General features: G+C 45.8%; 1 protein-coding gene across 3 annotated transcripts in view; it reads right to left on the bottom strand.

Annotated features, from left to right (window-relative positions):
• Positions 1-14,527, bottom strand: part of LOC140391804 (coiled-coil domain-containing protein 138-like) — a 183,847-nt gene that overhangs the window by 126,976 nt on the left and 42,344 nt on the right. For all 3 annotated transcript variants that reach the window (XM_072476701.1, XM_072476703.1, XM_072476702.1), the window contains exon 3: positions 2,537-2,669. In XM_072476701.1, coding sequence (XP_072332802.1) covers positions 2,537-2,669 — 133 coding nt within the window. The remainder of the gene's footprint in view (positions 1-2,536; positions 2,670-14,527) is intronic.

Raw genomic sequence — 14,527 nt, 5'->3', positions numbered from 1 at the left:
TCAAAACTTGACTATTCCAATGTACTGCTGGCTGGCTTCCCACATTCTACCCTCTGTAAAATTGAGTCATCAAACCTCTGCTGCCCGTGTCCTTACTTACACCAAGTCCCATGCGTCTATCACCCGCTTGCTTGTCGACCTACATCGTTTCCCAGTTAAGTAAAATTCACACTTGTGTTTTCAAACCCTCTGTCTACCTCTGCAATCTCATCCAGGCCTTCAAAGATTATGGGCGCGATTCTCCGCTCCCGCGCCGGTTGGGAGAATCGCCTGGGTCGCCAAATTTTCCCGCGATGTCGGTCCGACGTCCTCCCGCGATTCTCCCAAGCGACGAGAACGGCCCCGTCGAGTTCCCCGTGGCGCAGGCCGGAGAATCGCCCGAGACACCCAAAATACCGATTCTCCAGCACCCATGCTATTCTAAGGCCCGGATGGGCCGAGCGGCCAGCCCAAAACGGCGGGTTCCCCCCTGGCGCCCTCCACACCTGGTCGCTGCCGGCGGGAACAGCACGGGAACGCTGGGGGGGGGGGGATCCTGCACCAGGGGGGGCCTGAAATGGGGTGTGGCCCGCGATCGGTGCCCACCGATAGTCGGGCCGTCCTCTTTGAAGGACCTCCTTTCTTCCACAGCCCCGCAAGATCCGTCTGACATCTTCTTGCGGGGCAGACTCGGAGAGGACAGCAACCACACAAGCGCGGGTGATGCCAGTTATGCGGCGCCGGCTGCGTCATGTATGCAGCGCCGCCTTTTCGCGGCGCCAAGGCCTGGCGCGCGTAAATGACGCGGCGCCGCTCCTAGCCCATTATCGGGCCCTGAATCGGTCGGGATAAGGGCCGTTTCGCACCGTTGTGAACCTCGAAGGCGTTCACGATGGCGCAAACACTCTGCCTACATTTTGGAGAATCCCGCCCATCAGTGCTCCAACTAAATCTGGCCTTGAACATAGAACAATACAGCGCAGTACAGGCCCTTCGGCCCACGATGTTGCACCGAAACAAAAGCCATCTAACCTACACTATGCCATTATCATCCATATGTTTATCTAATAAACTTTTAAATGCCCTCAATGTTGGCGAGTTCACTACTTGAGCATGCCAATTATTTGTTGCTCCACCATTAGTGGTCATGCTTTCAATTGCCCAGGTCCTAAGCTCTAGAATTCGCTCCCTAAACCTCTCTCCATCTCTATCTTTCTTCTCTCCTTTAAGAGATTCCTTAAAACCTACCTTTTTGACCAAGCATTTGGCATCCGCCCTAATATCATGGTTTGTCATTCAGTGTCCAATTTTGGGGGGCAAGATTAAGGACATTTTATTATGTTAAAGCCATAATACAAATACATGTTGTTGGGCAGCATGGTGATGCAGTGGTTAGCACTACTGCCTCACAACGCCGAGGTCCCAGGTTCGATCCTGGCCCTGGGTCACTGTCTGTGTGGAGTTTGCACATTCTCCCCATGTTTGCGTGGGTTTCGCCCCCACAACCCAAAGATGTGCAGGGTAGGTGCATTGGCCACGATAAATTGCCCTTAATTGGAAAAAATGAATTGGGTACTCTGAATTCTTTTAACTTTTTTAAATACACATTGTTGTTGCATAGCCATTCTATTGTTTTAGTTCCCAATATGTATTATTTCAAACCTGTTCAAGTTAAAATCTTTTTTAGCATCTCCATCTTTTCCAAAAAGCTTTACTCTATCTTCCTTGTCTTTTAAATTTCTCCTCACTGTTCATCAAATCTCCTACTAGCATATTAGAGTAAACGGAGATTGCCAACCTGAAACCTAATAATAATCGCTTATGTCACAAGTAAGCTTCAATGAAGTTACTGTGAAAAGCCCCTAGTCGCCATATTCCGGCGCATGTTCGGGGAGGCCGGTACGGGAATTGAACCCACGCCGCTGGCATTGTTCTGCATTACAAGCCAGCTGTTTAGCCCACTGTGCTAAACCAGCCCCCTGGTTCTCTTTATCCTCTCCACAGATGCTGCCTGACCTACAGAGCATATCAAAGCATTTTCTGTTTTTATTTCCGATTTCCAGCATCAGCGGTATTTTGTTTTTGTATTATATGAAATCGAATTGTTAAGCTCATGTCTAAATCATCTCAACAAACTCTGACTAACGCATGTTTTCTACATGCTCACCAACCTATTCTCAAATTATATATTCTAACATATTACCTGGGAGTGACATTACAGTAACTGATTTCTAGATACCCATTTTATTCTTCACCCATTTCACTGCAACTGCTGGGTCTAAACTATATTCTTTTAATATTAGAATAGATATTCCATTTTCTTTTCAAAAGTGATTATTTAATATGGTATACACCTAGCCATATGATTGGTCTTCAATTCATATTGCTAAGCATGTTACTGCACAATTTTCTTTACAATTTCAAAATCATTCATGTTTTACTGTTGAATACAAGGGAGAATTAAATATTTTTAAATGAATGGTATTGTCTAAAAACCATTATGATGATGAAAGCCACTGTTGAGGTATACCACACCTTCATAAGTCTCCAGCCTTACCATGCAGTGTTAAATTTTGCCTTGCAGAGATTACGTAACATTCTCTTATAGTGCTTTCTCTTGTTGCACGTCAGACCAGATATAGGTGACTTCACAGGAGAAGGTTTCTTTCCTGATGATGTATCCAGAGCACCTAATATTTAGGACAAAGCAAGTTTTGGATTACTCAGAATGCACGATCACAGGTCATAAGTACCAAAAGCGGTGATTAATTATTACATAGTTAATTCCACCCCCTCCCCCGTAATATTTTTTTGAACCAGCTTTGGAATTTAATACAATAAAGATATCTAACGCACCAACTTCAACCACATGTTTCTGGCAGAGCTAATCTATTGTGTTCATCGGGGCAGCATGGTAGTACAGTTGCTTCACAGCTCCAGTGTCCCAGGTTCGATTCCCAGCTTGGGTCACTGTCTGTGTGGAGTCTGCACATTCGCCCCGTGTGCGCGTGGGTTTCCTCCCACAGTCCAAAGATGTGCAGGTAAAGTGGATTGACCATTCTAAATTGCCCTTAGTGTCCAAAAAGCAGATCGATGGGCTGAATGGCTCCCTTCTGCACTGTAAATTCTATGATTCTACGTTATGTGTGGATCTGGTCATATGATTCAAATTCCATTAAACAGGCATCTATGAATATTTAGGTTGTGTGTAACAAGACTTGCTCATTTCATTTACTTCAAAGAACAAACTGGTTCATTAACTTGATTAAATTTGCAACATCGGCTCCTTGATGTGAAAAAAATCTACCAGAGACAGGTTGTCATGGGTCCGGGTTTACAGAACCTCAAAGTGTTTCATGGAGTTCAACCGACCCACAACCTTTAATAGATTGTGGTGTGGGAAGCACACGACGTACTCTCCAGGTGTGATACAGCAGAAATGGACAAGTGGTTTTTAAAACTAAACAATGTTTATTCTATGAACTCAAGTTAACCTTTTAAAAACAAACATTGAATATCTTAACACCCATTACTCCAAAGATAACCCCAAAAGACTACAACACTAAATAATCCTTCAAACTGTTCCTTTAAACATCCAAAAGACTTCAAACCTTCAAAAATAGGAGCACATTAGGTTACATTCAATATATTTATAGTCTTTGGATTGCAGAAATCAACAGATCAGCTCTGTGTTTCTTCATGCAGCTCACAGCAAAACACAGACGCTCCCAGCTGCATTCTCAAACTGAAACTCAAAAAGCAGAAGCTCAGCTCCCCCCCACCCTCTGACATTACTTCAGTAATATGATCAGTTCCATTTCTTAAAGGTACATTGCTTAAACATCAATTTCTTAAAGGTACTCTCACATGACAAGGTGAAGTGATATCAGTCCAAAACATCTGTTCATCATTGTCAATTGCGTACATCTGTGAGGTGTTTGAGAGGCTCCATGCTAAAAGGGCCAAAGAATTGTTAGTTTTGACATTTAAAAAAAATAAACTTAAGAGTACCCAATTCTTTTTTTCCAATTAAGGGGCAATTTAGTGTGGCCAATTCACCTACCCTGTACATATTCTCCCCATGCAGACACGGGGAGAATGTACAATCTCCACATGATCAGTGACCTGGGGCCAGGATCCAACCCGGGTCCTCGGCATCGTGAGGCAGCAGTGCTAATCACCATCTTGACATTTTAAGAACTTAAAGCAGCATTATAAAATAGGACCAAGTTCTTCTGATGTCGCGGATTGGCTCAGGAAGAAATGTTCAGTTTTCATTCTTTGACAATATTTAAAGGATAGTGTAGCATGTTTAATAAAATGAAAATGACTTAAATTCGACATGCCAAAAACCTAGAATATAGTGGCCAGAATTAAAAGATGGTGCAGCATGTTTACTAAGATGAAAATGACTTAAATTCGACATACAAAAAACCTAGAATATAGTAGCCAGAGTTAAAGGATGGTGTAGCATGTTACCAAGATGAAAATGACTTCAATTCGACACGCAAACCTAGAATATAGTGGCCAGAATTTTACGTATAAAGTTCGGGTGCGCACACATCCGACCTGGAAGCATGTAAAATTGCGTGCGAAGACATCGGGCCATGTCCCAGCGTCATCTTGCCCTTACATGGTCAGCAGGCCAGCATGCATGACAGTCGGAAGTGTGCCTGCCAACAATCAAGGAGCCAATTTAAATTAAACATTCCAGTCACTTGCTTTTACGTGGCACATCTGCTTTTACGGTTGCGGATGGGCCAATTAGTCAGGTGGCCTTTCCGTTTTCGCTGCAACCTTGATCCAGGACTGGATGAAATTCAGGGCTCAAATAAAAGGGGTATGATTGTGCTACCTGGACACTTCTGGCATAGTTTTTCCATAGATATATATATATTTTTTTAAACACATCCGCAGCTCCCTCACATTGCTGCGTAGCAGCTGAACCAATGAAAGCTCCAGTGTGCACCCTTCCATTTTTTGTTGCCTGCACTCTTCCCACCCTCCTGGCAACTCTCAACCAATCACAGGGCACGTTTCCACACTGGATGGATGGAAATTGACAATCATGCATAATAACACATTAACAATGGTCCTTGGGCTGGAACAGGAATTCACATCCACTCCCACCCGCACTGACTTCAGGCATACCCCAAACGTAAACTTCAGGCCAGTGGATCTCAGCAAATCTTATTTGAAGGTTCCCATCTTCCCTCACTAAACCAGGGATAAATTCCTACAGTGCAGAAGGAGGCCATTTGGCCTGTCGGGCCTGCACCAACCCTCTGAAAGAGCACCCTACCTCAGCCCACTCCCATCCCTATCCCCATAATCCCACGTCACTTTAACACCTTTGGACACTGAGCGGCAATTTTATCATGGCCAATCCACCTAACCTGTACATCTTTGGACTGTGGGAGGAGACTGGAGCACCCGAGGAAACCCACGCACACACAGGTAGAATGTGCAAACTCCACACAGTCACCCGAGGCCAGTATTGCACCCGGGTCGCTGGCGCTGTGATGCAGCAGTGCTAATCACTGTGCCGCCCATGACTGACTGGACACACATTTTAGTAGTCAAAGTCAGGTTCTGAAAATCTGTGAAACAGAATTGTCACACTTGTTACGATCTGTAGTGAATGCAAATGCTTCTGAGGCACTTCAAAGATTAAATAATTTGACTTCATGTGGGTACAAATTTTGGTTTTCTCTCCTTTGTTTACCTTTGATTACCATTGGGTCTGTGGGCCGATGCATTTGTAACAAATCAACAAAGTGACCTCAGCATTTGATGCTGGTGGCATTTGATCTACTGTACTCCCTATACACACACATGACTGTGTGGCAAGATTTAACTCCAACTCAATCTACAAGTTTGCGGATGATACAACTGTGGTGGGCCGTCAAACAACTACGAATCAGACTACAGGAGGGAGATAAATCATTTGGTTGCATGATGTACCGAAAACAACCTCTCTCTAAATGTTGGAAAGACCAAGGAACTGATCATCGACTTCAGGAAGCGTAGCACGACACACACTCCCGTCTGCATCAATGGCTCCGAAATGGAGATGGCGATAGCTTTAAGTTCCTGGGGGTCACCATCACCAACAGTCTGTCCTGGTCCACTCACGTTGATGCAACAGTCAAGAAAGCCCAACAATGCCTCTACTTCCTATGGAAGCTGAAGAAATTTGGCACGTTTGCATCGACTCTCACAAACTTCTACAGATGTGCGATAGAGAGCATCCTATCCGGCTGCATCACAGCCTGGTATGGCAACTGCTCGGTCCAAGATCGCACGAAACTGTAGAGTGTGGTGAACTCAGCCCAACGCATCACACAAGCTTGCCACCCCCACATTGATTCTGTATACGATTCGGTATACACCTCCCGCTGCCTCAGGAAGGCAGACAGCATTATCAGAGATCCCTCCCATCCAGGCATTGCCTTCTTCCAGACCCTTCCATCAGGCAGAAGGTACAGAAGTCTGAAGACTCGCACATCCAGACATAGGAACAGCTTCTTCCCCACAGCTGCAAGACTCCTCAATGACTCCCCCTCGGACTGATCTGTTCCCTGTAAGAACACTATTCACGACGCCATATGCTGCTCTTGCTCATGTATTTGCTTTGTTTGGCCCCTTGTTCCGCACTGTAATCTATCACTGTTTGTCGATGTACCATTTGGCAATGTTCTCTGTTGATTATTCTTTTGTCTACTATGTACGTACTGTGTACGTTCCCTCGGCTGCTGTACTTCGGTACATGTGACAATAAATCAAGTCAAATCAAATCAAATAGTGCATGGTCTACACGCTGAAGTCCATACTATTCAAAGAACATATTGGATCATGTACATGCACAGCAAAGCAAAGCAGTGCTTCATAAAATATTTTCTAATGTAATCCCATTTTAACTTATCACCACCTTCTAAGGGCAATTTGTGATGAGTATCAAGTGCTGGCCTTGCCAGTGAAGCCAATGTTCCAGGAAAAATGATACTAAACATTTGAAAATTAACATGATCTCAGATGCCAGTTGTATTAACTTCAAGAATTGGCTCCACCAGTTACAATGATCACAACTATTTACAGAATGCCTTAAAACGGTCTTTCCATACTCAGTTCTAGGGTCCAACTGCCCGGACAAGTCCCAACATGTCCCAGTGAATTCCCAACACCCGTCCCAGAATGGATTAGCAGGTCACAAGACCCTCCCTCAGAGAATGTCCCTTAAAAGGGGCTAGCTACTACACCAGCAAAAATAATATACAGGAATAAAGTTGTAACATTCAGTATATAATTAAAGTTGGTGTATGTCATGATATACACCAGTATATCATGGTGCAGCTACACACACACACTGATGGACACACAGCAAGACCAATCAACACACACAACACCGCAGCCAATGACCAGTTAGAGCACACTCACTATAAAGCAAGGGGGCATCAGAATTCCCGCTCATTCGGGATGCAGCCTCCTACAAGGAGAGCTTACAACACAGGTCCTCACCATGTGCCGAGTGCATAGACTGGTTCGGACAGGCATAGGTCTTTAGCTTAATCTAAGATCGTGTTAACCCACAGTGAAAGTATGTTCAACAGTTTCTAACTTAATAAAATTGTGTTGCACTATTTTAAGTGTTGGTGGCCTGTATGTGTTCCACGGATCCAGAACACCCACAACACATCAGTGTACATAATACATCATATAAATGAAAGTATTTTTTTTAAAGTACTTAGTAAAAATATTTAATATACTCATGTAGGTTTCACAAACTCTCCATATTCCATAGTGACACAAGACTTAGCAACGTCCCACTCATACATTGTAATCAGACTCACCATACACTCTCGCACATGGCCCTTTTCCCAACCCTCTCTTTCCTCATCCCCAACTTGTTCACTAAGCAGCCTGATTTTTCCAACAGCCTTACAACAATACCAAGTTCTTCTGGGCCTCACAAGCCCCTTCCTGGGTGGCCGCCATGACAGAGAACTGGCACCGACCCACTATAATCAGTCAAGACCCAGGTTTCTCTGCACCTTTCTGGATAACTAGTTGTACTGTGTCAAAGCCTGTTTGAACCTATTTCACAAGAACTCTCATTCCAACTTGATTCAATCAAGAATTCATGATAAACATAAAACATAATTAGCAGCAGCGACAAGCTGACAACTTGGTTTTAAGAATACGAATTAACCTAAAAAAAAGTTTGTTCTGAGCCTATTTCCTAAAAGTACTTTGGTAAATAAACATTTTACAATAATGGCATCTTTGATTCTCAATATGCTCATGTTGCATTGTTCAAGAAAGATTGATGTCTGGAGCTTTTTCCCTTTTTTGCAACAGACAAGTATTGTAACAGCTTGCACTTTAAAACTAATAACAGTATAACATCTCACTAAATAACAAAAAATTTTTAATGTCTTTTTTTGAATGCAGCGAATAATTCTATATGTCTTTTTGCTGGAGATCAGAAGTCTTTCCATACTTTTATCTCATTCTATTTTAACTCAAAAAATCAATAAATAATGCACAGCGCAGAAACCATTTCAGTGACTTAGGGAATTTCCAATTTTGACACATCTTTCATCTGCAGCCAGTTTCCAAGTCTCCAGGAGGGGGAATAAAAAGGCTTCTGCCCCAGGCTGACACTGCTACTCCACCCTAGTCACCCCCACTGGCCTGTTGAACCGTGGCTTCCCAGTCGCTCTCTGAAACTAGGCTCTGCTGCGTCCCCACCCACACTGCCGGCCAATGGCATTCCAAACACAAGCTCTGCTGCTTCTGCCCACCACCACAGCATTCCGAATGCTGGCTTTGAACAATGCTTGAAGCTTCTTCCAGAGTTCGTGATGGGGGCCACCAGCAGCCCACAGCTGTGGTGGAGGGAGCATCTACAGGTGGATCTTTCAGCTTCCGTGTCATCAAGGAGGTCCATCAGAGAGATCCATCTTTTTCAGGAGTTCCATCTTCTTTCTTCAATGGCGGGTCAGTGATATTAAGTCTTTGCAATATCGCACCCAAATATTTAGGTGGGACCCGCGCCATCATGCCCACCCCACCAGAGAATATGGCACTAAATCCCCTGGTGCACAATTAATTAGGTTAGGGCTGGAAGATATGGCGTGGTTTCCTGCTGGCCTCCATGGCAGAAAACAGCCTCCGTTCCCACCATTGCCATGGGACTTGGTCCCAGATTGGAGAATTCTGCCCTTAATCTTTCAATTATTTACATAGTGTAGCCATCTGGGATGACCACTTACAAAGAAACATGGACATTTGCAAAGACTCAACGGAAATATGGCCAATAAAAGATTCAGGCAGGCTCAGAGCCTAAATGTATATTTGTAAGCAGAGAACCAGACAGTATTGAAACCCCCAGCCGATTTGCATTCTAATGACCAATTTCCCTAAGACAAAGGACTGGTACTCAGGTATCCAATACAATTCCAGACACATCGACGCCACTCCCTTTACTCAGGAAGTATAAACAGCAAGGTCAATGACCATTTCGGACACGTCCAGCCATCAAGGCACCCGCCCCTTTATTGGCTCAGATCGAAAGCAGTGATCGAAGTCTGCCGAATTATTGGGTCCAAACCTAGGACCGCCCAAAAGAGCGCGAAACCCCCAAGGATAAAGCGGGGCACTGCCATGTGTTCGTCTCTTTTGGACCTGGCGCTCCGGCAACGTCTATCTCCAACTGTAGCACCACGACCAGAAGCAAGTCCAAGTTCAATGCTCGCTACCAGACGGATGAGCCTAGCTGAACCGCCATTACTTCTCCAGACCCAGCAGATCCTGATTCGAACAAAGGCCACTGTTCCTCTGACCTAAGCCGGGTGCCTGAAGTTAAGTACAGGTTGTCATAGTGTGAGGTGTAGTTTAGCTCGTAGTGTTTATGTTGCATGTATAAGTTAATCTTGTGTGTAAATAACGTATTATTTAACTTGAATTAACTAACCGGTTGTTGGGTCTTGATCGATATCCGGTTGAATCTTGTGGTGGTATCATTTGATACCTGCCGACTCTGAAAGCAATATAATATCAATATCTAGACAAAAGAACAGCAACCTTCTTGACTGCCATATTTATAGCGAGTAAATATAGCAACATTATTGGCGACTCTGGTGGGACTCGACCCAGAAGTGATTTTGTCACTCCGAGAGAACCCACAAAACGTTTGAATTAGAAACCCAATTGGAAAAGTGAAAGAAACCACAAGTGTAAGACCAGTATCGAACAAACCTCCAAGATTCGGAAGTGTGCAGTAATTAGCATGTGTACTAACAGGGATACAAGGTAAACTCGTTAGATTTTGTTGCGTAAAACTTACGGGAGTTGTGTGAACCGGAAAATAGCTTAAGCCATACCCGCTGTTTGCATCATCGCTTTATTCCCTCCTGTCCCAAATTCACGGTAGAGTTACAGAGATTACTGTAGAGATACAGAGATTATGGTAGGAAAAGACAATCGTAGAAATGGCAATGGAACGACTTATGTACCCACAGGAACCCTAGGTCGCAGCGACCAATAGAGCAGAGCAGTGTCCCATATGGGTAAAGGAAATTAGGAAGTACCTAAAGGGGAAAGGATGGCCCCTATGGTCTGGGATTTGTGCAAATGAAGAGATAGGTCCTGGTCGTATAGGACAAACTTGGTGGGATAACCTGACCGAGATCCATAAAGAGTTTAGATAAAGTTCGTAAGCCGATGGCAATCGTGTCCTGTTTGGCACAATTGCGAGGCACAGAGGAGGTTGTGAGGACGCTCCGCAGACAGCTTGTAGAGAAAGAGAAGAGTAGTGAGGGAAACGTTAGTGAATGCGAAAAAGTAAATGAGCAACTCAGAGAGCAACTAGCAGCGAAGGACAAGGAGATGGCTGATGTCAAACGCGCACACCAATCTTGTCTAGCTCACCTAAGCAGCTTTCAGACACAATATGATAAGGCCTACCAAGACACGCAACGCGCAGTTTTGGTAAGGGAAGAAACGGAACACCAAGTAGAGCAATTAAAGAAGCAATGAGAGGACTTAAAGGCAGCCCGACGAGCACACCACAGTTCCACAACAGAACAAAGGCAGAGTTCGGTAGACCACGCCAAATACAGGCAGCAAATTTCACGGTTAGTCACTGCTCTCAGTGCAAAATGGTTTCAGAGACACCTTTGGACCAAATTTAGACCAGGAAGATGGCCCCAATTGGCAGGAACTTCATGAAACTGCCCATCGATACGTAAACGGAACAGAAATTCAGAATAGAGCCCCCCCCAGGCCTCGAAAAGGAAAGCACTCGCACCACCGACTGCACAGGCAGCACACAGCCCTATGAATCCAGTCACCACGCAGTGCAGAGTACCGACAGAAGACCAACCCGATTTTGTGTACACCACCCCACTAACCATCACCCAGTTAAGGGATGCCCATGATAAAATAGGAACCTTTCAACCCACATCAGACCCACACCATTTCTTTGAGCGAGATAGACAACAGACAGTCATGTACGGTCTGGACGAACAGGAGCAAGTGAAACTCATAGTAATGAGCCTTGACCCATCCGTTAGTTCAGCCCTTCCCGACCCACAAAATGTAGGAGGAGGTAGCCTCCAGGATATGAAGACAGCTATCCTAGATGCAATTGGCTATAATAGAGGAGATCCCGTAGAAGACTCAACCGATATAGACAGAAGAAAGGAGAGCATCAAATAGCATTTGCTGGATGCCTCTGGATACACTTCACAGCAGTGTTTGGAGATTTAGCCCGCGCCCATTTAACTGCAGACAATACAGCCAAATGGACCCGTATTTTAGTCTCCCACGCCAAAAATGCAGGACAAAAAGCATGTGCAAATAATGAGCCCTCAGACACCACACACAATGAAGTGTGGGTTCTGAAGAAACTCTCCAGAGCTTGGAACAATCCCTACATAAAAAGGCAAAGCAGGAGACGGTAGAAGCAAACATGAACCCAGTAAGGACACATCAAGACCCCGCATGGGTAACTGAAGGTAGAAATGACACACAGCACCATAAAGCACAGGGATGCTATAATTGTGGACAGAAGGGACATTACATCCGAGCATGCAATGCCCCCCAAAACCAGCAATGGAATCAGCACGCAAATGCCCCACATAGGAACAATGCCAGGCCTATCCACAGCGTTAGCGCCCATTCAGATAATTTGGCCATAAATGGCACCGATTGACGGTGTTCGGACTCCCCAACTTGGGTCTGCGACACACTCTGGGACAAGTCCGGAATACCGGTGGTCACAGGCACAGTCTGGGGACACCCCTAGGAGTTCCTTTGGGACACAGGAGGGTCCCGAACCAGGTTAAACTCCTCCACGATGTACCAGCGAGATATATGGCCCACTACAGGCACCATCACTCTTAGTGGATTTACAGGACACCTCCAGCAGGGACACATTACGGCCCATGTGGATATTCAGATCGGTAACATTAGAACCAAGCACTCAGTCGTTTTAGTAGATTTACCCCAGACAGCAGAGCACATCTTGGGGATAGATTTCATGAGCTTACACAACCTTTCTTTTGACCCCGTGAATAAGTGTGTGGGGAAAATGGCTAGAGCAGCACGAGCCCCCGCCACACTCACAGTAGGAGACTACGAACACAGGATTAGCTCAGTGGGAGATTACTGGTTTGATCCACTAACCATTACCACGGACAAAACAATTAGGGAAGTCTGAAAGAAACACAAAGCATCTTTTGCCCAGCACAAGCACGATTGCGGTAAAATTCCAGGAATGGTCACCATTACAGATCCCAATTCTAAGCCCCAGAAACAATACGGTTTACCACAGCAAGCCGAGGGGGAAATAGCTACGGTAATTCAAAGTTTATTGGATCAAGGTGTATATTCGGCCCGTAGCCTCAACAAACAATGCCCGATTTGGCCCATAAGAAAACCAGATAGTTCATGGAGACTGACCATCGACTACAGAGAACTCAATACAGTAACTCTGTTAGCAACCCCCACCGTTGTCACGAGTGGGGAGACCAAGCAGGGACTTCAATCAAAATATTTTACGGTTCTGGACATTAGCAATGGCTTTTGATCCATTCCATTGGATAAAATTGCCAGTATAAATTAGCGTTCACCTTCCAGGGACAGCAATACACGTGGACACGCCTTCCACAAGGTTTCCACAACTCCCCCTCCATTTTTCACAGACATTTGGCGAATGGATAGAAATTTTCCCAACCCGAATGCCTCATTCAGTATGTGGACGACTTGCTCTTACAGACTGACACCAAAGAAGAGCACATTTCGCTTCTTTCCGAACTATTAGGCCTCCTAAAAGAAATTGGATGTAAAATCAACCCCAAATTCTCCAAGAAAAGGTCATTTATTTACGAAGTTATAACGCATGGTAAACGTGAGATAGAGCAAAAATGTATTGATTCAATTGTTAAATTGTCCTTGCCCCATAATGTTACAGCACTCCGGTCATTTTTAGGACTGGTTGGTTATTGCAGGAACCATATAGACGGTTTCGCCACAAAGGCAGCCCAGCTTTCCGAGCTCCTTAAGAAACAGGCCCCATGGAAATGGCTTCCACAGCACATGGGTGCCATCGATGCACTAAAACGCGCCCTAGGTACAGCTCCGCTTTGCAGGGACCAGACCCACACTCCCCATACGCAATAGAGCTAGCGACCACCGACCGAACCCTTTCGGCCGTACTTCTCCAGGAAAGGCACGATTGTTTAGGACCCATAGCCTATGCCTCATGAGTTTTAGATCCAGTAGAGCAAAGATTTTAAGCTTACGAAAAGCACTTGCTCGCAGTTTTTTGGGCTGTTCAGTACTTCGCGTACATAACAGGACTCAACCCCGTAACCATTTTGACCAAGCACACCCCAACACAGCTACTGTTTTTTTTTTTTTTTTTTTTTTTTTTTTTTTTTTATACAGACCCCCCCTGAACACAGCCCCCCCCCCTGAACACAGAACCCCCTCCCCCTGAACACAGCCCCCCCCCCCTGAACACAGAACCCCCTCCCCCTGAACACTGGGACCCTCTTCCCCCCCCCCTTAACACTGGGATTCCCTCAACATTGGGATCCCATCTTTAACACTGGGAACGCCCCATAACACTGGACCCCCCATAGCCCCCTCCCCCCCAGCCCCTCTCCCCCATAGCCCCCCTCCCCCATAGCCCCCTCCCCCTCATAGCCCCCCTCCCCCTCATAGCCCCCCTCCCCCCTCATAGCCCCCCTCCCCTCTCATAGCCCCCCTCCCCTCATAGCCCCCTCCCCCTCATAGCCACCCTCCCCCCCATAACCTCCCTCCCCCCATAACCTCCCTCCCCTCATAGCCCCCCTCCCCCCTCATAGCCCCCCTCCCCCCTCATAGCCCCCCTCCCTCCTCATAGCCCCCCTCCCTCCCATAACCTCCCTCCCCATAGCCCCCCTCCCCCAATAGCCCCCCTCCCTCCCCCCCAATAACCCCCCTCCCCCCCAATAACCCCCCTCCCTCCCCCCAATAACCCCCCTCCCCCAATAGCCCC

Source organism: Scyliorhinus torazame, chromosome 15 (genome assembly GCF_047496885.1).
Source record: "Scyliorhinus torazame isolate Kashiwa2021f chromosome 15, sScyTor2.1, whole genome shotgun sequence".
In the NCBI taxonomy this organism is placed as follows: domain Eukaryota; kingdom Metazoa; phylum Chordata; class Chondrichthyes; order Carcharhiniformes; family Scyliorhinidae; genus Scyliorhinus; species Scyliorhinus torazame.
This window is presented reverse-complemented; position numbering and strand designations above follow the sequence as displayed.